This window comes from Coffea arabica, chromosome 9c, assembly GCF_036785885.1.
Source record: "Coffea arabica cultivar ET-39 chromosome 9c, Coffea Arabica ET-39 HiFi, whole genome shotgun sequence".
Taxonomy (NCBI): domain Eukaryota; kingdom Viridiplantae; phylum Streptophyta; class Magnoliopsida; order Gentianales; family Rubiaceae; genus Coffea; species Coffea arabica.
The window spans coordinates 40,854,591-40,877,934 of NC_092326.1; the positions used below are offsets into that span (position 1 = coordinate 40,854,591).

Genomic DNA, 23,344 nt, shown 5'->3' on the forward strand with positions numbered 1-23,344 from the left:
TTGTAGAGTTGTATACTCAATTTTCTTTCCAAGAAAAGAAGAAAAGAACCAAAAACAGAAAACCAACAAAAGCATTAAGGGAATCCGAGGAGCAAGGGGAGCTCGCTACCGCCATCACCATTGCCGGAGTTGCTATCTTCTTGCTAGAACCACCACTACTTACAGATCATCATGAAGAAAGCATGTGCGGTTTCCAGAATCCTTTTTTTGTTTTAATCTCTAGGTTGAGATGATTTTTTTGGCTGTTGAAATTGCCATCTTCTTCCCGTATGCTTTGTTTTGTAGATGAATGAAATTGGACAATGATACTTACTGCAATTTTGTTGTTTCTTTTGACCTTTTCTGCCTGAATGAGGCTTGACAAGATTTTTTCGGCTTAGCCATAGTCAAAATTCATACGAAATATTCAATTTTTGTGATGAGCTTAATCTATTTGACAAAATGCCCAAACAAAATGAGTTTGTAAGTTGACCTGAGGCTAAGAGTATGTTTGAGAGCCATTTCTCCTTTAAGACATGCGGCGTGCCTCAACCCGATTCCCACCGCCATACCAAAATAATCAGGCACCCTTTGTTAAAAGATGAGACCGCCCCTAGTTTCCGGTTTCTCCGTTTGTTTTTCCTTCTGCCATAGTAAGTTTAGTAACCCCTCTGAGCTCTAAGAACTGAGATCATCCAGCCAACCATGTATATATATATACACACACACACACTTGCGCTCCCACATTCATGCTCCGATCACCACCCATTCCAAAAGAAAAGCCAAGACCTGCCTCAAGGCAAAAAAAAGAAAAAAATTTCCCTTCCTTATCGAACCCACCAAAAAAAAAAGAAAGAGCAAAGGTAAATATCATAATAGCTCCACGGATTGGAATTCCATCTTTTCTCCCCAACTTTATGGAACTTTCTATTTTATTGTACCGCTACTCTTTACTTACATCTACAACCGACATCTTAGACGTCGCCGTCCTCGTCTCATGGTCGAAAACATGGACACTAAGATCGGAGCATTGGACACGTGTAAGCCACTCAGCAACGACATCAGTTGTCTCCCCACCAATGGCGCCGTTACCATCCACCAATCTCCCATTCCTTTCAACTCTGCTGACTCCACTCTCGGATGCCACCTTGCTCGTCATCTCGTCCAGGTCAGCGTAAATGACGTCTTCTGCTTGAGAGTATGTTTGCTTCACTTTTCTTATGGTTCTTGATTTTTTGTTTTTTTTCTTGTGAATTTTATTTCATGATTTGAGTGTGTGAGAGAGTTTGCGCGAATTTCTGGTGAATGGGATGAGGTGTCTATCGGAGAAGAAGAACTATGGTCAAAATCCGTCTAAATTGAAGAATTTAATTTCAAAAGACAGATACACCCATCACCGGTGGTAGGGAATATGTAAAATGTGGTGTCGCCGCCGCAAAAGTCCTACATTAGAGACTTCAAAATAGTCGAAGGGCTAAATTGGCTAAAAAAAATCATAAAGGATGAAATTGGTTTTAGTGTAAAAGTTTAGGGATGAAAATGGCGAAATTCCCTTTACGGAAAGATAAAACATTCTTCTACTGTTTCAAAGTAGCATATTTGACCTGAAACCTGGCTGAAATTAAGCCCAGGAGTTCGCGCATCAGCATTTTCATTTCTTTTTTTTTTTTTGGAATAAACAGAATCGAACCTAAGACAAATCAAATACATTAACTACCGGATGTTCTACAAGATTTGACTACTATTTTTTTACTTTTAATCCAAAAATCTGAACGTTTCAATGTTTTCATAGAACTCCATAGAGAAAATTTATGCCTGACGCGGCTTCTCAAACTGATAGTTAGTTACTCTGAACTACAAAGCATCCCATTCTTCCTTCTTTTTTTTTCAAATTAATCCATCCTCTGCAGTGTGGTGGTTTACTTTTATCTCATCAGGTAACCAAATTACTGTCAGAGGTTGTGTCCACGCACTAAAAGCTGTGGTATATGATCATGTTAGCATACTAAATCAAGACTCAAACATAGAAATTTTTATATTATTATTTAACAGTGTCAAGTTACGGTCTTAGTAATTTTATTTGAATTCAGTTACGATATTATTGATATTGTGATTTGTCAAGAAGATTAAAATTTAATAACATTATTATTATGATGTCTGGTTAATATATTATCATTAGCATTATTCCTCTTCTCTCATATATATTGTGTAAATTGCCTCCTCATCTACATTAGTTTTTGTGAAATTTATCTCCTATAATTTTTGGGTGAAATCTTTTTGAGTTCTATAGATCATTTGCTGCAAAAATAACAATAGTTAAAAGAACGAACCATTTCTTTACGAAAGGTCATATATTCGAATTTCGTACTCGATGTAAAAATGATTATCAATAATCTATGATTCCAAAAACATGCTTTGGCTTGTGATGGTGATTAGAGTCGAACCCATTATAACTTTTAGGGCAAATTACATTTTACCCCTCTGTGGTTTAGCATTTTTTTACATAACCCTCCTATGGTTTCAAAAGCTATACATAACCTCCTCATGATTTGGATTAAAGTGTCAAAATAACAGAAATAGTCACTCGTAACGGAATTTCTAAAAATGTCGAAATTACCCTTATAAATACATGACATATTAACCCCGTATGATTTTTATATTTTACTATATAACCCCTTTATGGTTTAATACTTTACCATATAACCCCCTTATGATTTTCAAAATATCCACATAACCTCCCTTGGTTAATAAATAATTTTCAACTTTACATAAGGGTATTTTTGATATTTTAGGTGATTCCGTTACGAATGATCATTCCCGTCATTTTGACACATTAATCCAAACCATAAGAGGATTATATATAGTTTTTGAAACTATAGGGGGGTTATGTAAAAAAATGCTAAATCACAGGAGGGTAAAGTGGAATTTGCCCTAACTTTTATTAGCAAAAAAAAAGGACAAATGTTGGAGGCTTGGGAAAAGAAATCCCTTTTGCCTATAATATCATGTATGCTCTGATTTATGGTGGTGATCCGAGTTGAACTCATTCAAACTTTTATTTAAAAAAAAAAAATGTTGAAGGCTTGGGAAAAGAAAGCCCTTTTGCCTATAGTGTCCAGTAGACTATCTGATGGAACCCAATGGTGACAACTAAGTTGCAATTTTAATTCTTTCAACTCGGTGTCTTTGTCATGGGCAAATTACACTTTATGCCCCTGCAGTTTAGTATTTGTTTACATAATTCTTCTATGGTTTCAAAAGATATACATAATCTTCTCATCATTTAGATTAAGATATCAGAGTAATGAAAATTGCAATTCATAACGGAGTTAACTAAATGTCAAAAATACATTTATGTAAAGTTGAAATTTATTTATTAACCACGGGGGGTTATATATATTTATTGAAAATTATAAGGGAGATATATAGTATAGCACTAAATCATAAGGAAGTTATATGGTAAAACACTAAATCTAAAAGAGTTATATGGTAAAATAGAAAATCATATAAGATTTGAGCGTCATGCATATTATATTTATATATTTTAATTACTTCAGTCATTTAGTTTTTAAATAAATGTAATTTCGATATTCTCATAGGTTCCATAACAGATGATTGTTTCCGTCAGTTTGACACTTTAATCCAAATTATGAGAGGATTATATATAATTTTTAAAACTATATGGGGTTATGTAAAAATTAGTTATACCACAGGAGATAAAGTGTAATTTGCTCCTTTGTCATTGAACATCCACTTTTAAATCCCAGTATAAAAAAGAGATTGATCTCGAAGATTGAGGAATGAACGAATGTTTTATATCTTTCTCTTCTTCTTTTTCATTAACTTTAGTATACCACTTAAAATTAAGTATTCCAATGATCGCGTTGCAATTGTACTATGTAACTACTCCATCTATCTTTGTGATGTAAACCAATGAGCAGATTCGGACCAGTTAGCAAACCAATGAGCCGATTATCAGCCGGGTTGGATATCTTATTATTCTTCAGTTCTCGATTGAAAATTATGTTTATTTAATTCCATTGCTAATATCATGTTTTTACTTTATTAATGTTTTAAAATAAGAATCATCATTTTAAATTTAACGCATGCTTTTTAATAGTGCTATTTTAAAAAGCAATTTTTTTACGTGGGCGGGGAGCTCGTGTTACAGAATTACACAGAGTTTGGATCTAAAATAAGATCCGATTCAATTATAAGTTCGTAAGGATCAGTAACATGATCATATTAAAGCCAACCCTCTAATTTTATCATTTTACTATTATAAAAGTAACATGAGTTTTAGCACTTCTGAGTGTAAACATTTTGCGGTTTTAATTTCTGGTATTCTAATTAGTCTATTATAATTGATGATTGAAGTTACATATTGTGAGGACCCGCAAATTTCTTATATTTTTCTCAAAAAAAAATGCCTTTTATTAGAAAATTATTATTTATTAAAGCCCTGCTACCCAATTGTTCAACAATAAGTGCAGATGAATCTAGAAAATAGGGTTTCACTCTTCGTTTCCAAGATTGGGGCAAATTAGGGTTTTCGTGATATTTTTTCCGCCGGATGAATTTTCGGTATGGAGCAAGGATCAAATTTGGTGATTAAAAGTGACTTTTAAATGAGAAATAATATGTGATTAGGAGCAATGAGATAAGGTTGGTGAATAGGAAGTAAAAACCCTAGTATGTATGTGTGTTTTTAAGAAAAACGGCACGAACCGGCGGGTCCCGCGCACTATCGATTGAACGCATCACTTGACCACCACTTTCTTACCATACAACCCCATTAATACTTGAGCAAAATATCTTCCATTTGCCAGCTATCTTGACCGAAATTTAGGGCTCAAAATAGCAAGAAAAAGAAAGAGAAAAATGAGAGGAGGTGGTGGCACCAAGTGTCGCTACCTAAGGGTTTCTTGACCAAGACATTAGTCTTCCTTCTTATCCCCTAAATTGCACCTTTTCTCTTCATTTTTCTGCTGAAGAGCCGACCAAAGAGAGAGAGAGAAAGTGAGAGCAAGAAAACAACTTCTTTCTTCTTGAATCTTAGCCAAACCAAGTGAGAAAATCGATTCCAAACCGATTAAAGTGCTAATTGTGAGTAGGGGAAGCTAGAGGAACCAGAAATTTTCAAAGGAGGTGGATTATAACTCATCCAAACTTGTCTTTGAGGTATTAAATCTGATCATGGTCCTTGATCTTTTAAATCTTGTGTAAATTAGCTTAGCAACTCAAGTTTGTGCTGAATAACGGTTGTTAGCATGTTTTGGGGGTTGTTTTCTTTGTGGACACATGAGTTAGGATTTGGGGAATTGCTGCCAAATTGGAAGTATGATTAATATATGTTGTATATAAGATTATATAAGGGGCTTTGGTAGTGATTGGAATAAGAAATTTGAGAAAGTTTCATTGAAGATCAACAAATTCCAGATTTCTAGAAAATTTTCCCCTTTTCTGCCCGTTTTTGTTGCTCCATGTTAGAGGCTGAATTGGCCATAGATCAAAACATGAAAGTTGTAGGGAATGGTATTTTATAGCTATCTACAAAATTTCAGCTCAATCGGAGCAACGTAGCTTGTGAAAAGATGAAAATACCCTCGCTGATCTAGGTCACTTTCCAGAGTTCCGCGTGGACAGTTCAGTCCTTTTGATTGAGTTTATTCACTATAATCCGTTCGGATTTAGTCATTTGTTAAAACATGAAAGTTTTAGTGCCCTGTCTTATCTTTGTAATGCTGCCAAGAACGTCTTAAACGGACCTCGGTAGACTGAGTTATGGTCATTTGAGTGCAGTGCAGTTGATTAGCCGAATAGTTGAAACCAGGTTACGTGAGTTGGGAATTTGATCAGGTTACATTGAAACTTTGACTGAGTGCTCTTCATGAAAGTTGTAGGCTTTCGTCTTAGCTTCGAAATGGTATAAGTTACGTATCAATCCGATAAACGTAGCCTCGGATGTGTTATTTCCGTAAAACCCGTCAAAACTGTCTTTTGATAAGTTTCATTTCCGCACCTGATATTAGCTTAATCTTTGCTCTTGTGTTGTTGTGAGCCTATGGAATGGCTATTGAACTGAATTTGTGTTCTGGACTTGTTTTGTGTACAATGTTGGGTTGGATTGAGTAAGAATGAAGCCATAAATGGTTGGAAATTAGGTAAACACAAAGGGCATGCTGCCCAAATTTACGCTCGAGGGCTATAGAAATACACTTGCGACTTGGGTCAAGTTAAGATGAATAGTACTTGAACCACCTAGGACTTTGGCTATCTTGGTTCGAGGGTTATACGTTAAAACCTAGCCGAACTTATACCCTTGAGGAAAAGACATAATGGTCAATATAAACTTGTATTTCCTTGTACTTTCAACTCAAGTGTTGTTTCCAAGTATATATGTTACAAAAACCTTACGATTTGAAAAGCGAGCAAGTGTTTCACGAATGTCTTTCAAATGAATTTCAATTGGACGATTCTTAATGAACGGAACGTTTAAGTTTCGAATCTTACTCGTGTTTCAAAGTTCTCAAATTGGATTTTTATCGCAGATCTGGACTCCAAGTCTGGAGTATAAGTGAACGTGAATACTTGAAGCACTATATTTTGGTGAGTGCTTCCAAATATCCGATTGTACTTGATACATGTGTTCCTTACTTGAATTGTATGATTACATGAAAATGAATGATAGGGCAAGGGTGTACTTTACCGCACTTGTCCCAATATGACTTGTTCTTGCTATTGATTACACTTGACTTGCTCTACATGTACTTGAGATATGTCTTGTCTGGAATTCCAGAAACCCTGTGGCTAGTTAATCGAGTCGAGCCGGCAAGGGCCTGGTCGATTAGATAACAAACCCTGGGTCACTTGTAATGTCGAGTGGAGTGTTATCTTCTCGACTAAACGGTATACTCGAGTATTACCACCCGTGTTTCGTGTGGCGTGCGGGCCCGGAAAAGGGGGTTGATTGGTGGACAGAGATTGACGTGTAGTGGAGTTTTATTTTGGACTTGTTATGACTTGAAAGTTGGCGGAGTGTCAACTACCACTTGACCAAGCTGGAATGGAGCCGTGATATGGGTTACTGTATCCTTACATGTGAATGTGAACCTGATATTACTTGGCTAGCTGAAGTACTATTTTCCTGATTTGACTTGTTTGCTCGCTATTTCACTATTACTTTGTTATCACTTGATTTGTTGACCAATTTGATATTTGGGAACTTCACTGAGTTTTGGCTCACCCCGTTAGTTTGTTTTCCTTACAGGGGTACGAGTGAAGCGTGAGACGTATAAAGGCTAGCGTAGTCTAGTTGCTCTTGATTTTGTTTTGAATTTTGACTTGTACTCGCGCCATTCCTCGAATGGATTGTTTTGTACTTGGATTGTATACGCTTTGAACTAGTTTGAGTATATCGAGACTTTGTATCCTGTTTCCTATCCATGTATATTATAAGCTTGAATCGTGGATGTTATTTATGGTTCATGGATGCGTATGTACGTGATTCGCGTGAGCTTGTGAGTGAGTCCTGGCAAGAGTTGGGCAGACGGTCCGCCGAACCCTTTGGTACGTCTTAGGGGTAGGTGGGATCGTCACAGGTGGTATCAGAGCTCCTATTGAGCTCGTGCCGGGAGAAGGTTCTCGGACTGTGGGGATTGGCTTATTAAGTGTGAAACAATTGTTTATTGTTGGGGACCTTAGACATATATGTTGGGTAGAAATCTCTAATACGGGTGATTTGCTCTTGAGCCTGGCCAGATTGAGTGGTGAATTATCATATTTTCGGATTCTTGTCCCCGAATACCAAAGAGTGATACCTTTACGATAAGTTGAGATCTCGCGTAATATTGAGATAAGTTTGGATTGCGAAAGCAAAGGCACGGGGAATGTGAATATTATGGACTTGAAATATATTGAAGATATTCATGGGATTTGGGATCCTTCTTATCCACGTGTTTCGAGTCTTGATTAAGTGTAGTACCTGAGCGATACGTAGGGTTAATGCTCTATAAGTTATGTGACTCGTTTTGATTGAATATGTTATTTTGCCTTGCTCTATGATTTAGAGTGGTTTATGATTTGCATTACTCTGTTTTATGCTATTTATATTTATATAGTTAATTAGTGGCTATATTCTATTATTGATTAGTTGGTTATATTGTTCTAGTTTATTAGCTGCGAAACATGGAAGATAAAAGAAGTCGGACCAAGAAAGCTAACCGAGAACGCGGCTCTAGGCGAGGCCATGAGGGTGAGCAAGCACAATAACCGGTGCCAAAACCGAGAGAGGAGAGGGAGGCAACGGTTGAGCCACAGCCTGAACCCCAAGCTGCAGGAGGAGATCAGGTGGCAACTGCCATCCAACAGATGACTAACATTTTAGCTCGGTTGGTGGAATAACAGGGTCAAGCCCCTGTAAATCAACCTAGGGACCCCGATATGGGGCAGGATAGAGTCTTGGAGAGATTCCAAAAGTTCTCCCCACCCAAGTTTTTAGGAGGGCCAGACCCGTATGAGGCTGAGAAATGGCTGGAGGCCATGGTAAATATTTTTGCTGCCCTGAACTATACAGAGGAGAGACAAGTCCAATTCGCTGTTTTTCAATTTGAGGGGCCAGCTAGGGCCTGGTGGAATGTAGTGAGGGCCAAGTGGGAGAGAGAGAGAACTGCATGGACTTGGCTAAACTTTGTACGAGATTTCAACGAGAAATATCTTCCTCCTATCGTCCAAGAGAAGCGAGAGGACGATTTCATTAAACTCCATCAGGGAATGATGAGTGTAACTGAGTATGAGACTCAGTTTACAAAGTTGTCTAAATTTGCTCCCGAACTGATAGCTACGGAGCAGAGAAAAGTACGGAGATTTGTGCAAGGGCTGAATGTGGAGTTACAAGAAGCCTTAGCGGCAGTCCAAATTAATACATTCACGGAGGTTCTAGAGAAGGCCCTAAGGATAGAGACTGTTAGGGCACAAGTGAGAGCTTTTCATGCAAAAAGGAGAGGTGCGCCTGGTTGGAGTCAAAGGCAAGGACAAGGTGATTTAGATATGCCACCTTCTAAGATAGGCCGAGGAGATGGTAGTGAGAAAATTTCAGAGATATCTAAAGAAAGTACTCCAAGAGGAGTTTCGCGTGGCTGGGGCCAAGCAAGAGGTGCCTCACAAGGAGGTCAGACCTCAGCCCCTCAAGCATCTTGCGGGTGCTGTGGGAAGGCCAATCATGTGGAGAGTGATTGTTGGCGAAAGGCGGGAAAATGTTTATGGTGTGGTGGCACCGAACACCAGCTTGCAACCTGTCCCCGTAGATCACGCCCAAACCCTGAACAAGCAAATGTAGGAGGGACTAATCCGAGAGTGCCAGTTAGAGTGTACGCCTTGGACCAACAGGCATTACCTGAACCATTGGAGATAGTAGAAGGTACGATTCGTGATTTCTATTGTTTAACCAAGTGTTGACCATAGTGAAACTTGAGAGCTGGAAACGAATATATAAGGAAAATATCCTACATTATTCGAAGTGCATCTATGAATTTCGAGGTCGAAATTCTTTTAAGGGGGAGAGAGTGTGAGTACCCGCAAATTTCTTATATTTTTCTCAAAAAAAAATGCCTTTTATTAGAAAATTATTATTTATTAAAGCCCTGCTACCCAATTGTTCAACAATAAGTGCAGATGAACCTAGAAAGTAGGGTTTCACTCTTCGTTTCCAAAATTGGGGCAAATTAGGGTTTTCGTGATTTTTTTTCCACCGGATGAATTTTCGGTATGGAGCAAGGATCAAATTTGGTGATTAAAAGTGACTTTTAAGTGAGAAATAATATGTGATTAGGAGCAATGAGATAAGGTTGGTGAATAGGAAGTAAAAACCCTAGTATGTGTGTTTTTAAGAAAAACGGCGCGAACCGGCGGGTCCCGCGCACTACCGATTGAACGTATCACTTGACCACCACTTTCTTACCATACAACCCCATTAATACTTGAGCAAAATATCTTCCATTTGCCAGCTATCTTGACCGAAATTTAGGGCTCAAAATAGCAAGAAAAAGAAAGAGAAAAAATGAGAGGAGGTGGTGGCGCCAAGTGTCGCTACCTAAGGGTTTCTTGACCAAGACATTAGTCTTCCTTCTTATCCCCTAAATTGCACCTTTTCTCTTCATTTTTCTGCTGAAGAGCCGACCAAAGAGAGAGAGAGAAAGTGAGAGCAAGAAAACAACTTCTTTCTTCTTGAATCTTAGCCAAACCAAGTGAGAAAATCGATTCCAAACCGATTAAAGTGCTAATTGTGAGTAGGGGAAGCTAGAGGAACCAGAAATTTTTAAAGGAGGTGGATTATCACTCATCCAAGCTTGTCTTTGAGGTATTAAATCTGATCATGGTCCTTGATCTTTTAAATCTTGTGTAAATTAGCTTAGCAACTCAAGTTTGTGCTGAATAACGGTTGTTAGCATGTTTTGGGGGTTGTTTTCTTTGTGGACACATGAGTTAGGATTTGGGAAATTGCTGCCAAATTGGAAGTATGATTAATATATGTTGTATATAAGATTATATAAGGGGCTTTGGTAGTGATTGGAATAAGAAATTTGAGAAAGTTTCATTGAAGATCAACAAATTCCAGATTTCTAGAAAATTTTCCCCTTTTCTGCCCGTTTTTGTTGCTCCATGTTAGAGGCTGAATTGGCCATAGATCAAAACATGAAAGTTGTAGGGAATGGTATTTTATAGCTATCTACAAAATTTCAGTTCAATCGGAGCAACGTACCTTGTGAAAAGATGAAAATACCCTCGCTGATCTAGGTCACTTTCCAGAGTTCCGCGTGGACAGTTCAGTCCTTTTGATTGAGTTTATTCACTATAATTCGTTCGGATTTAGTCATTTGTTAAAACATGAAAGTTTTAGTGCCCTGTCTTATCTTTGTAACGCTGCCAAGAACGTCTTAAACGGACCTCGGTAGACTGAGTTATGGTCATTTGAGTGCAGTGCAGTTGATTAGCCGAATAGTTGAAACCAGGTTACGTGAGTTGGGAATTTGATCAGGTTACATTGAAACTTTGACTGAGTGCTCTTCATGAAAGTTGTAGGCTTTCGTCTTAGCTTCGAAATGGTATAAGCTGCGTATCAATCCGATAAACGTAGCCTCGGATGTGTTATTTCCGCAAAACCCGTCAAAACTGTCTTTTGATAAGTTTCATTTCCGCACCTGATATTAGCTTAATCTTTGCTCTTGTGTTGTTGTGAGCCTATGGAATGGCTATTGAACTGAATTTGTGTTCTGGACTTGTTTTGTGTACAATGTTAGGTTGGATTGAGTAAGAATGAAGCCATAAATGGCTGGAAATTAGGTAAACACAAAGGGCATGCTGCCCAAATTTACGCTCGAGGGCTATAGAAATACACTTGCGACTTGGGTCAAGTTAAGATGAATAGTACTTGAACCACCTAGGATTTTGGCTATCTTGGTTCGAGGGTTATACGTTAAAACCTAGCCAAACTTATACCCTTGAGGAAAAGACATAATGGCCAATATAAACTTGTATTTCCTTGTACTTTCAACTCAAGTGTTGTTTCCAAGTATATATGTTACAAAAACCTTACGATTTGAAAAGCGAGCAAGTGTTTCACGAATGTCTTTCAAATGAATTTCAATTGGACGATTCTTAATGAACGGAACGTTTAAGTTTCGAATCTTACTCGTGTTTCAAAGTTCTCAAATTGGATTTTTATCGCAGATCTGGACTCCAAGCCTGGAGTATAAGTGAACGTGAATACTTGAAGCACTATATTTTGGTGAGTGCTTCCAAATATCCGATTGTACTTGATGCATGTGTTCCTTACTTGAATTTTATGATTACATGAAAATGAATGATAGGGCAAGGGTGTACTTTACCGCACTTGCCCCAATATGACTTGTTCTTGCTATTGATTACACTTGACTTGCTCTACATGTACTTGAGATATGTCTTGCCTGGAATTCCAGAAATCCTGTGGCTAGTTAATCGAGTCGAGCCGGCAAGGGCCTGGTCGATTAGATAACAAACCCTGGGTCACTTGTAATGTCGAGTGGAGTGTTATCTCCTCGACTAAACGATATACTCGAGTATTACCACCCGTGTTTCGTGTGGCGTGCGGGCCCGGAAAAGGGGGTTGATTGGTGGACGAAAATTGGCATGTAGTGGAGTTTTATTTTGGACTTGTTATGACTTGAAAGTTGGCGGAGTGTCAACTACCACTTGACCAAGCTGGAATGGAGCCGTGATATGGGTTACTGTATCCTTACATGTGAATGTGAACCTGATATTACTTGGCTAGCTGAAGTACTATTTTCCTGATTTGACTTGTTTGCTCGCTATTTCACTATTACTTTGTTATCACTTGATTTGTTGACCAATTTGATATTTGGGAACTTCACTGAGTTTTGGCTCACCCCGTTAGTTTGTTTTCCTTACAGGGGTACGAGTGAAGCGTGAGACGTATAAAGGCTAGCGTAATCTAGTTGCTCTTGATTTTGTTTTGAATTTTGACTTGTACTCGCGCTATTCCTCGAATGGATTGTTTTGTACTTGGATTGTATACGCTTTGAACTAGTTTGAGTATATCGAGACTTTGTACCATGTTTCCTATCCATGTATATTATAAGCTTGAATCGTGGATGTTATTTATGGTTCATGGATGCGTATGTACGTGATTCGCGTGAGCTTGTGAGTGAGTCCTGGCGAGAGTTTGGCAGGCAGTCCGCCGAATCCTTTGGTACGCCTTAGGGGGAGGTGGGGTCGTCACACATATTATGTCCAGTTATGCCTAAGCTACCATCATGCCTTTTAATTAGCGTTAAACGCATCTCATTTCAGTTGTGACACTAACCAAGAAAAAAAAATTCCAATTGATTACATATCAATAATAAATGTGATTAGAATTAAAACTGCCAATATAAAAAATATATTCACTAACCCTTGCTCTTATCTCAAATCATTATATGTTAAAATTATCTTCAATTATTGTGGTGTCCCTTTTTTATTTAATGATAACTGAAGTTAACTACGTATATCATATATATTGGTTTAGAAGAAAATACCAGTTAATGACTAGACAAAAGATCATAGATAGCTAATAACAAGACAAAATGTTAATTTATTTTTTGTTGGTTTTATGCACTGGCTAGACACATCATAGAAAATTTCTGTAACCTTCCATCTTTGAGTTTCTGTAATCTCTGAGTTTTTGTAATTATACAATGCATAGTAAATGTTTGATTTCTTTTTTATGTAATCAACATTTTGTGCGGCTCACAATTGATTAATTTTGTTCATCATAATTTCTTAGCCAATGTTATGCCCACAATCAAAACTTCACAAAATTTACTGAAGTCCAAACAGTTCAACATTCTAGCCATTAGCATCCTAGACAATGAAGACTTTATTAATCCTGCAAAACATGTTTCACTACTAGAAATTGTGACTCGTCAATAATAGTCAAAAAAAGGGTCGAAACAGTCACAAAATCTTTTTGTAACCACATTGTGACATGTATATGAAAGTCACGGATTTAATAGTCACAAAATTTTTTATGACTTGTATATGAAAGTCACATTATCAATTGTGACTTGTAAGAATACCTTTTATGACTTGTATTTTGAATGTAATAAAAAATCAAAAAAACTAGGATTTATTTGTGACATACAAATAATAGTCACAAAAGATCTTTTGTGTCATGTTTTGCTGATCACAAGTGCTATTGGGACCCACTAGTTAAATTAGACCCCAGTAGCCTTGTGACTAGCGGACTTGCGAGTCACAAAAACATCTTCTTTTTTCTTTTTTTTTTCTTTTTTCTCTTTTCTTTCTATTTTTATTTCTTTTCTTTTTTTTTTTTGGAAGGCCAAAACTTAAAAGAAATCCATTCACAAGCCTCTTAAGTTGACGTCCATCAAGAAATAAGAAAAAGACATAAATTCATTTATAGCAAATTAACTAGCTACTCCTGCGAGTATTAATGAATGAAGCCTTCCATTAGTTAACATACTAATCGAGTCTCGCAGTATACTCTAATATTCATCAAAATTACAATACCACAAATACAAATAGGTAGTACCATCTCAACTTCATAGAGAATGGCTCAAGTGATCAGAAAACGTTCTAAGAGCCAAGAAATGATATCCTAACCTGCAAAATGAAACACATTCAGAAAAGGAATTACATCCCGAACATGAACTTTCCATAACAAAAGCCAATGATCCCTAAAGCGAGTAATCAGTTTGACCATAGCACCAAGATGATCTTCAATTTACAACATGGTCAATCAGTTTAAGCTTACGATTTTAGTGCACTAGTATTTTTAAGACTCCATTTATGTGTATCAAAGGAAAATAGGACATTGATAAATAGATAATCAAATTTAAAAGTGGTTACTTGTTTAATGTTATTTTACCAGTCTTCTGTACATCAACGAATTGAAATACCTACAAGCCAGTAACACTTTAGATTCTTTCAAACAAAGCAAATAAGAAAAGGTGAACTCTCAAGTAATTAGCATTATTGGATTCCATATTCAAGCTTAGTGGTTCTAAGTGATACATGGTCAAAAGTCATGCATGAAAATTCGTATATAGATAAAGAAATATGAACATAAAAATTTCCTAAAATTGAGTTATCTGTCGACTAGGAAAAGTACTAAAAATTCAATCTAGAACCATGGGTAAGGCATTGACATCCAAATACGTCATCTAGAAACTAATGGTTTTCTGCAAATAATCCAAATTGTGCGTTGAAATCTGCTCTTATCTCTGGGAAAATAATTTGAGATGCATAAAGTCAGCCTAAGAAACAGAGACTAGAAGAAAGTATTCATAGGAGAGACTATTGCTAAAACTGTCCATGATAGCAAGTAAACAGTTATTTATATACTTTATACCCAGTAAGCTGTCAAATATATGGTCAGACTGAGATGCATAAACATAACCAAGCAGTTGATTATATGCTGATACCTCCAAACAGGCACGGATTTAAGGGGGGGCTGGTGGGGGCTTAAGCCCCCCCCAAGCCGCCGGAAAATCCCCTATATATAGCCATATAGGGGATTCCGGCGGCCAGCCCAGCCCAGCCCAGTCCCCCCACGGTGATCCAGATCTACCATCCTCCATGGCTCCATGCCTCCATGAATGCTGCAGAGGAAGTGAAGAAGTGCTGGGCCTGGAAAGCCGCTGCCAGCCTGCCGTGCTGACTGCTGAGTCTGCTGACTGCTGAGGTCCGAGGAAGAAGATGACCCAATTTATGTTGAATTTTTTTTTAGCCCTCTAAATACAAAACGACGTCGTTTCACTTTTAGTGGAACGACGTCGTTTTGTATAATGAGGGGAAAAAAAAATACATCAGATGAAGCCCTAAAGCTTCATCTGATGCAAAAGCACGCCGCCAATGCCAAAGGCCAAAGGGCAAACACCGAAGCCACTCACGAAGACTCCAAGTCTCCAACTCCAAGAAGAAGACGCCACTCACGCCAGGCTCCAAGAACTCCAAGAAGCTTCAGTTGAGATTCTACCATCCTGCTTCAAGCCTTCAATTCAAGGCTCCAAGACTCCAACTCTCCACCATTCCATTCACATAAATCTTTTAGGTTAGTTTTTTGGTTTAAATTACAATATTCATCTTTATATTTTTGTTAATTATATGTTTAAATTATTTTTGAATTTTGAGTATCTTGATATTAATTTGATTAAGATTAATTTTTATTTAGTTTATGTTAATGTAATTTAAGAATTTGAAAGATTACATTAAAAAATTTAATGATATTAAATTTAAATTAGAAATTAGTTTAGAAATTGTATAGATTTTAGGTTGTATTTAGTTTTTAAAATTTTGTTAGTTTTATATTTGAAATTTTAAGAATTAATTATGTGAATTAGAAATTTTGAATGTAAATATAAATTCAAAATTTTATGAGATTGAATTAGAAATTATATGGGTATTTAGTTGTACCTTATTTTAACTTTTTGATAATTTTATATAATGAATTTTATAAATTGAGAAATATAAGTAATATGAATTTATTATTAAATTAAAGAATTATTTATATGAATTTATTATTAAATTAAAGAATTATTTATATGAATTTTAAATTAATTGATTATTGAATTGCATAATTTTATTGAATTTAACCACAATTATTTAATTGTGACAGAAAATGGAGAGATTCTTTAAACCTAAACGAGTCCGTAGTGGTGAATCTTCAAATGAGCCTAATATTAGTGAACCAGTTCAAAATCAATCTTGTGTGGAATTGAATTTAAATGATATTGTTAGTGATCCGGGATTACGAAAATCAGTTGAGAAATTTGATATTTCTCTTCGAGACCATGTCCGAAGAGATTATTTGACTAGGGGACCTTGCCAACCGATTGGCCATATGTATCCAAAAACATCATTTGGTAAACAACATAGAAGTTTCCAAGATAGTTGGTATCAAAAGTTTGTATGGTTAGAGTATAGCATATCGAAAGATGCGGCGTTTTGCTTTTGGTGCTTTCTTTTCAAAACACAAAATAAGGGAGGTCGATATGCAGAGGATGCCTTTACAAAAACGGGATTCAATAATTGGAAAAAGGCAATGGAAAGATTTAATGAACATATTGGAGCTGTGAATAGTTGCCATAATGATGCTAGAATACAGTTTGAAAGTTTTCAAGATCAAAGGCATAGTGTGTCAAATGTGCTACGATCTTGTGGGCGCGAAATAGATATTGCATATCGCACCCGTTTAACTGCTGCTCTGGATGTGACCCGCTTTCTTTTGAAGCAAGGATTGGCTTTTCGTGGAAATGATGAGTCAACTAGTTCTTCAAATAGAGGCAATTTTCTTGAATTGTTTGAGTGGTATAGCCAGCGAAATACTGAGATTTTTGAGGTTGTAAATCAAAATGCTCCTGCAAATAATCAACTAACTTCTCCAATGATTCAAAAAGAGCTGGCACATGCTTGTGCCTCAGAGATCACAAGTGTTATAATCAATGATATTGGAGACAATTATTTTTCCCTAATAGTTGATGAGTCTCGAGACAGTTCAGTGAAAGAGCAAATGGGAGTTATTTTGAGATATGTGAACAAAGAAGGGCGTGTGATTGAACGTTTCCTTGCAATTGTACATGTGTCTGACACCACATCTCTTTGTTTGAAAGATGCAATTGATTCTTTATTCGCGCAACACGGATTATCATTATCCAAATTGAGAGGTCAAGGATATGATGGAGCTTCAAATATGCGAGGTGAGTTCAATGGTTTGAAGGCCCTTATATTACAAGAAAATCCCTATGCGATGTATATTCACTGTTTTGCTCACCAACTCCAGTTAGTTATTGTTGCTGTTGCTAAGGGAAATATCATTGTCAGTGAATTCTTTGTCTATGTCTCTATGATTGTCAATTTAACTGGAGTATCATGTAAAAGGAGAGATCAATTAAGACAAATAGAACATGATAAGATTGTTACACTTTTAGACAGTGGAGATATTATTAGTGGAAAAGGCAAAAATCAAGAAACTAGTTTAGCAAGACCAGGGGATACTCGTTGGGGATCACACTATCTAACATTACTTCGTCTATCCTCTATGTGGGCTTCGGTGATTGGAATATTGGGAAATATACAAGATGATGCCTCCACTTCTGACAATAGAGGTATGGCCAGGGGTTTGATTGATAGAATGAATGATTATGAGTTTGTTTTTGCATTGCACCTGATGAAGTATTTATTGGGAATCACAAATGACTTGTCACTTGTTTTGCAACAAAGGGATCAAAATATTGTCCAAGCCATGAGTTTGATTGATACTATGAAATCTCAATTGCAAGACTTTAGGGAAGAGGGATGGCAAATAATTTTAGATGAAGTCAACAATTTTTGTGAGTTGAATATGATTCCCGTGATTGATATGGAAGACAGTATAGCAATCCGTGGCAATGCCAGGCGCAGTCGCAGAGGTCAAACCATCACTAATTTTCATCATTATCGCGTGGAAATTTTTTGTGAGGTATTATTTTTGAAATTATTATTTCATTACATTTGTTACTTGTTAACAGATTTTCTTAGTTATTAATTTTATTATTGTTGTGATGTCAGGTTGTTGATTTAATTATACAAGAGATGAATAATCGTTTCTCGGAAGTTAGCACGGAATTGCTTAGTTGCATAGCATGTCTTGATCCAAAAAGTTCTTTCTCTCAATTCAATGTGCAGAAACTACTCCGTCTTGCTGATTTATATCCTGAAGACTTCTCAAGTAACGATTATTTATATCTTGAGTCTCAACTTCGAAATTATATTTATAATGTGCAACGCGATCCTCAATTTTCAGAAGTTGGAGATTTGGGAAGTCTTGCTCAACAAATGGTTAAAACTGGTAAAAATACAGTTTTTCCATTGGTTTATCGTCTGATCCAGTTGGCATTAGTTCTACCAGTTGCGACTGCTTCTGTTGAAAGAGTATTTTCTGCAATGAATATTGTCAAGACTGATTTGCGCAACAAAATGGGAGACGAGTGGATGAATGACTGTCTGGTTGTATACATCGAGAAGGATATTTTTGCAACAATTGAAAATGAGCAAATATTGCAACGTTTTCAACGGATGAAGACTCGCAGAATGCAATTGCCTCCTCTTCGTTATTCGAGTGCAACAACTACCAATACTTCAAGTGTTAATCAATAACAAATTTTTGGGTATGTATAATTATATGTTTTTATTATTTTTATAATTATTGATTCTAGATTTTACTTATTAAATATATTTATTTCGTCACAAAAAAAAAATTTTTAATACACTTCAGCCCCCCCAAAAATAAATTTCTGGCTCCGTCCCTGCCTCCAAAAGCAAACTGATGTTGTGCTACATCCGTCTTGTTGAATGCATTACTAGTACTGCATACTGTGAAGTGGATTCTGTTATCGGCCTTCAACAATCGTTACAGTGACATTGTTAATAGAACCAACCCTTTGCGAAGAAGAATCACTTTCTGAAGATCCTAATCTTCTTGTATAAGCCGGTAATTTGGGAAGAGGGAGATTTGAAATTTCACTGTTAAGCATGGATAGAACAGCAGAGATATCTGGCCTATCTTTTGCAAATTCTTGCACGCACAATAGCCCTGCATGGACGTATCTCAAGACCTCTTTTTCGATACCCGGGACAAACATAGCTGCATCTATCAGTTTAACTGCTTCTTTTTCATTCCACAATTTCCAGGCCTGAGGAAGCAAAATGAAACAGTGAATTTAATTTGCTTTATGCAAGAATGGGATAAGGAACTTTGCCCTTATGATACTCTTCATAGTCGAAGATATTATCTTACATATCCAAGTAGACTCAGCTCATTCTCGTGATAATAGAAGTTACTATTTCTCCTTCCTGTCACAATCTCTAATAGCAGCACCCCAAAGCTGTAGACATCTGACTTTTCTGAAAACATGCCTTCCATTGCATATTCCGGGGCAATGTAGCCACTTACGTTCATCACCATATATATAGGCAAAAAGAGTAAAAAGTAGTTTGAGTTATGAGGACTACAAGGGGAAGAAAAACAGTTTAGATTTATTATGAACTGATTGAATTAAACAAGAGAGCGAACTGTACTCACTATGTACCCACAACCCTCCTTGTATTGGCTTGATCTTCATTGCCTCTGAAAATTCTTGCCAAGCCAAAATCTGATATCTTGGGTCTCAGCTCTTTATCTAATAGAATATTGCTTGCCTTTAGATCTCTGTGAATGATTTTTAATCTTGAATCTCTGTGAAGGTAAAGGAGGCCTCTGCCAATCCCATCAACGACGGTGACGCGTTTTTTCCAATCGAGTACACTTGGCTTATCAGAATCTGAAAGAGCAATAATGACGTAGATCAATATGACTCAGTATAAGGTATTACGGAAAATTTCCTGTGCCATATAGTGCTGCTAGTCGAAAAACCTGGTTTTTTGGAACTGAAGAAAAAAAAAAAAAAAGTGCTGCGATGTTCATCAACAAACCAAATAGATGGAAGTCCAGGCTTTTGTTTGGCATGTATTCATAGACTAGCATTTTCTCTTCTCTTTCAGCACAGCAGCCAATGAGTCTAACAAGGTTCCGGTGCTGGAGTTTAGAAATGACCACAACTTCATTCATAAACTCCTCAATGCCTTGGCCTGAAGTGTTGGAAAGCCTTTTCACTGCAATTTCCTGGCCATCTAACAGCTTTCCCTGCAGATGCAATGATAATTAAGTTCCAATCCTAGCAAACAACTCATGTAGTTCTTGAAGCAGCGTGGAATACCATGAGGAGCTTACATTACCTTGTAGACTTGACCAAAACCACCTTTGCCCAGCTCATTGCATTGTTCAAAGTTATCTGTTGCTTTAGCTAGTGTTTCATAAGTATACAGAGGTAGCTCTCCTAACTTGGCTCCGTCCCCAGTTTTGCTGACCATGTTTTCCACATTATACGCAGGTTCAAACGAAGACACCTGATCATCTTGGTCTTTACCTGTTTATGAGCAGGTGGTAGGTGAATGCATGAATATAAATCACAACACACGAGAAATTAATTAAGCACAGTTTGAGCATATTAAAGTAAGTAATCTCACCTTTGTGCTTAGTCCACCATTTCCAACAAAAATATAGAGAGACGGCAATAAATAAAGATGCTCCAATTACTGAGGTTGCAATGACTGCTTTCATGTCCCTTTTCTTGCCTATAAATGTCAAAGTTTCAAAGCATCTTCAGAAAGCTACTATCGAGAAAGAACTAGCCAAATGCAATTCTATGTCATTTTGACTTTCTTGTAGAATCTATAGAAAAAATGTAAAAAGAAGTGAAGGGGATTTGATATCTTCGTTACATTCCAAAATATAGCCTTGATCGAATTCAAATCCTATTTGAATGCGGAAGCAGAAAGTAAAATGCTACATTAAGAGTACAGAGTTACTAAAACATTGTAATAAGAAGTGTCTTACCAAGTTCAGAATAAGGCACACGTATGTATAAATCTGCCCCGTCAGAAGAGGCAAACTGCTGTATATCAATTAAGCTTCCCTTCCAGTGCATACAGCCAATGCCCGGATAAGAGGCATAAGCTAAACAGGAGCAATTATTTGAGCACTGAGTACCACATTCGTCTTCTGAAGTTGCTACCCATTCAGCCAAATCTGGAACTTTAGTGTTTGGGAGCTTCAAGAATCCATCTTGTTTGCCCTCAGAACGAACAGAATTATTTCTCTCACATTGCAGCATTTCCCTTCTTGTGCAACCACTAGTCCAGTTTCCTCCTTCCCATTCCACCTTATCTCTAGGCTCAAAACCTTGCAAACATGTACAAATAGGTGAACCATGGGGTTTGCAGCTTCCAAAAGGTCCACATATGCCATAGACATCACATTGACTTCCTTGGCTTGACCATGTAACCTCCCAATCCCCTTTTCTATCTGATAAAACTTTCTGCAGTATAGACCCTGAGGAACTCAATTCAAAGTACAACAAACCACTATCATTTGAATACGTGAAGGTAGCAGACACCAATCCTGTATCATCCGTTACCAGGTTAAAACCATTTAGATAAACTGGATCCATGTCAGGAACTCCAATAAAGGCACTGCTGTTCCATGGACCACTGCGCCAATAAGGTTTATTGTCGTTCCAAATGAAGAGTTGTGGAGTTTGCTGGGGTTCAATACCTAGGGAGAAACTTCCGATAGATGGATCAGAAGGATTTCTCCAAGAGGTCAATCGGATTTTCTGGCCTTTCGTACTTGAACTTAATCTCATCCGCCGGAGATATGAGTCTGTCGGAATCTGAAAACTTTCCCACAGAGTTCTTCCACTGGGATTGTCTGTCAAAACCAAGTTTCCAGTATCCAAGAGTTGTGCAGTAGAATTTGCCACAGAATTTGAAACGTTAGATGACCATAGTATCTCCTTCTGCCCATTCAAGACCACAAGATTGCCGTCTCCTGAGATTGTCAGAGTTCCTGATGAATCATTTAATGGTCTGTCTCTATTAGCCACCCATACTACTGCAACTGCAGGAACATTGAACATGATTCCAACATATCGACCACTACTATTTGCAGGACTGAAAAATCCTAATTTGAAAGTCTGGTTTGAAGAAACTATAGTTTCGGAGTCCTGCAGAGGCTGAGTGATTGTTATATAATCCACCGCTGTACAAGCTTCTAAACAGAAGCAAGCAAGTAGTAGAAAAAGGGATCCCCTCATTGGTGATTGAGAAGTTATCATTGATGATGAACAATCTTACAATCTAACTCCATTTCATTCCCTCCACAAATTTTTTATATCTGGGAATCTAATACGGCAATACAAGATATTTGCATTCTTCCTAGATATTTAGACCAAGTCATGCCATAAGAAAATTAAACCCATCGTGGCTCTTGTCATATTCATGAAGCCATCGTGAAATGAAATCATGTGTTTGATTATGATAAACTAAAGTGCAAATTACATTTTATCCCCTGTAGTTTAGCATTTTTTACATAATTCCCCTATAGTTTCAAAAGCTATACATAACTCTCTCATGGTTTGGATTAAAGTGTCAAAATAACGGAAATAGTCATTTGTAACGAAACTTCTAAAAATGTCGAAATTATCCTTGTAAATACATGACACACTAACCCCTTTATGGTTTAATACCTTACCATATAAACCCCTTATGGTTTTCAAAATATACACACAACCTCCCTTGGTTAATAAATAATTTTCAACTTTACATAAGGATATTTTTGACAATTTAGGTGACTCATTTACGAATGATCATTTCCATCATTTTGACACTTTAATCTCAACTATGAGCGGGTTATATATAACTTTTGAAACCATAGGGGGTGATGTAAAAAATGCTAAATCACAGGGAGTAAAGTGGAATTTGCCCTAAACTAGACTTTTTTAGAGTCAGCTTAATAATATATTGTCCCAGTTGACTGCACCATTACTCTGAATCAAGCCCACCATGCGGCTTAAACTTGAGAGTCAATTACCAATTGCCCGCCGTCATTATTGAAGCTTACAAGTCAACTCAATAAACTATTGAAACTTGCTGTTGGCTCTATAAAGCTTAACCATCTGAATCAGTATCACCAATAAAAGCATTAGAAACTGTAACAGCGGATAGAAATGTTTGGTATAATTAATTTTACGGAAAGATAAAACATTCTTCTACTGTTTCAAAGTAGCATGTTTGACCTGAAACCTGGCTGAAATTAAGCCCAGGAGCTTGCGCATCAGCATTTTCATTTCTTTTTTTTTTTTTTGGAATAAACAGAATCGAACCTAAGACAAATCAAACACATTAACTACCGGATGTTCCAGAAGATTTGACTACTATTTTTTTACTTTTAATC

At 37.0% G+C, this 23,344-nt stretch overlaps 2 protein-coding genes and 1 long non-coding RNA gene across 4 annotated transcripts; 2 read left to right on the forward strand and 1 right to left on the reverse strand.

Moving 5' to 3' along the window:
- The first annotated feature begins 48 nt into the window (after positions 1–48).
- Positions 49–7,456, forward strand: LOC113708877 (uncharacterized). Its single transcript, XR_011820996.1, has 4 exons — positions 49–184; positions 958–1,147; positions 6,531–6,588; positions 7,250–7,456. It is a non-coding gene; the product is annotated as an uncharacterized lncRNA (long non-coding RNA).
- A 7,954-nt stretch (positions 7,457–15,410) lies between these two features.
- On the forward strand, positions 15,411–18,669 carry LOC113708614 (uncharacterized). Of its 2 annotated transcripts, XM_072064790.1 has the most exons (4): positions 15,411–15,586; positions 16,151–17,231; positions 17,814–17,992; positions 18,082–18,669. In XM_072064790.1, exons 2-4 carry the CDS (start codon positions 16,154–16,156, stop codon positions 18,667–18,669), a joined length of 1,845 nt encoding a protein of 614 aa, XP_071920891.1. In that variant the 5' UTR covers positions 15,411–15,586; positions 16,151–16,153. The 2 variants fall into 2 exon arrangements, with proteins under 2 accessions (XP_071920891.1, XP_027086936.2); XM_027231135.2 differs by having other exon boundaries at positions 16,151–17,992.
- A 60-nt stretch (positions 18,670–18,729) lies between these two features.
- On the reverse strand, positions 18,730–22,277 carry LOC113708873 (G-type lectin S-receptor-like serine/threonine-protein kinase At1g11300). Its single transcript, XM_027231547.2, has 7 exons — positions 20,948–22,277; positions 20,578–20,685; positions 20,287–20,477; positions 19,984–20,194; positions 19,595–19,832; positions 19,310–19,460; positions 18,730–19,205 (listed from the first exon to the last, which is right to left on the reverse strand). Exons 1-7 carry the CDS (start codon positions 22,224–22,226, stop codon positions 18,903–18,905), a joined length of 2,481 nt encoding a protein of 826 aa, XP_027087348.1. The 5' UTR covers positions 22,227–22,277; the 3' UTR covers positions 18,730–18,902.
- Positions 22,278–23,344: the final 1,067 nt, after the last annotated feature.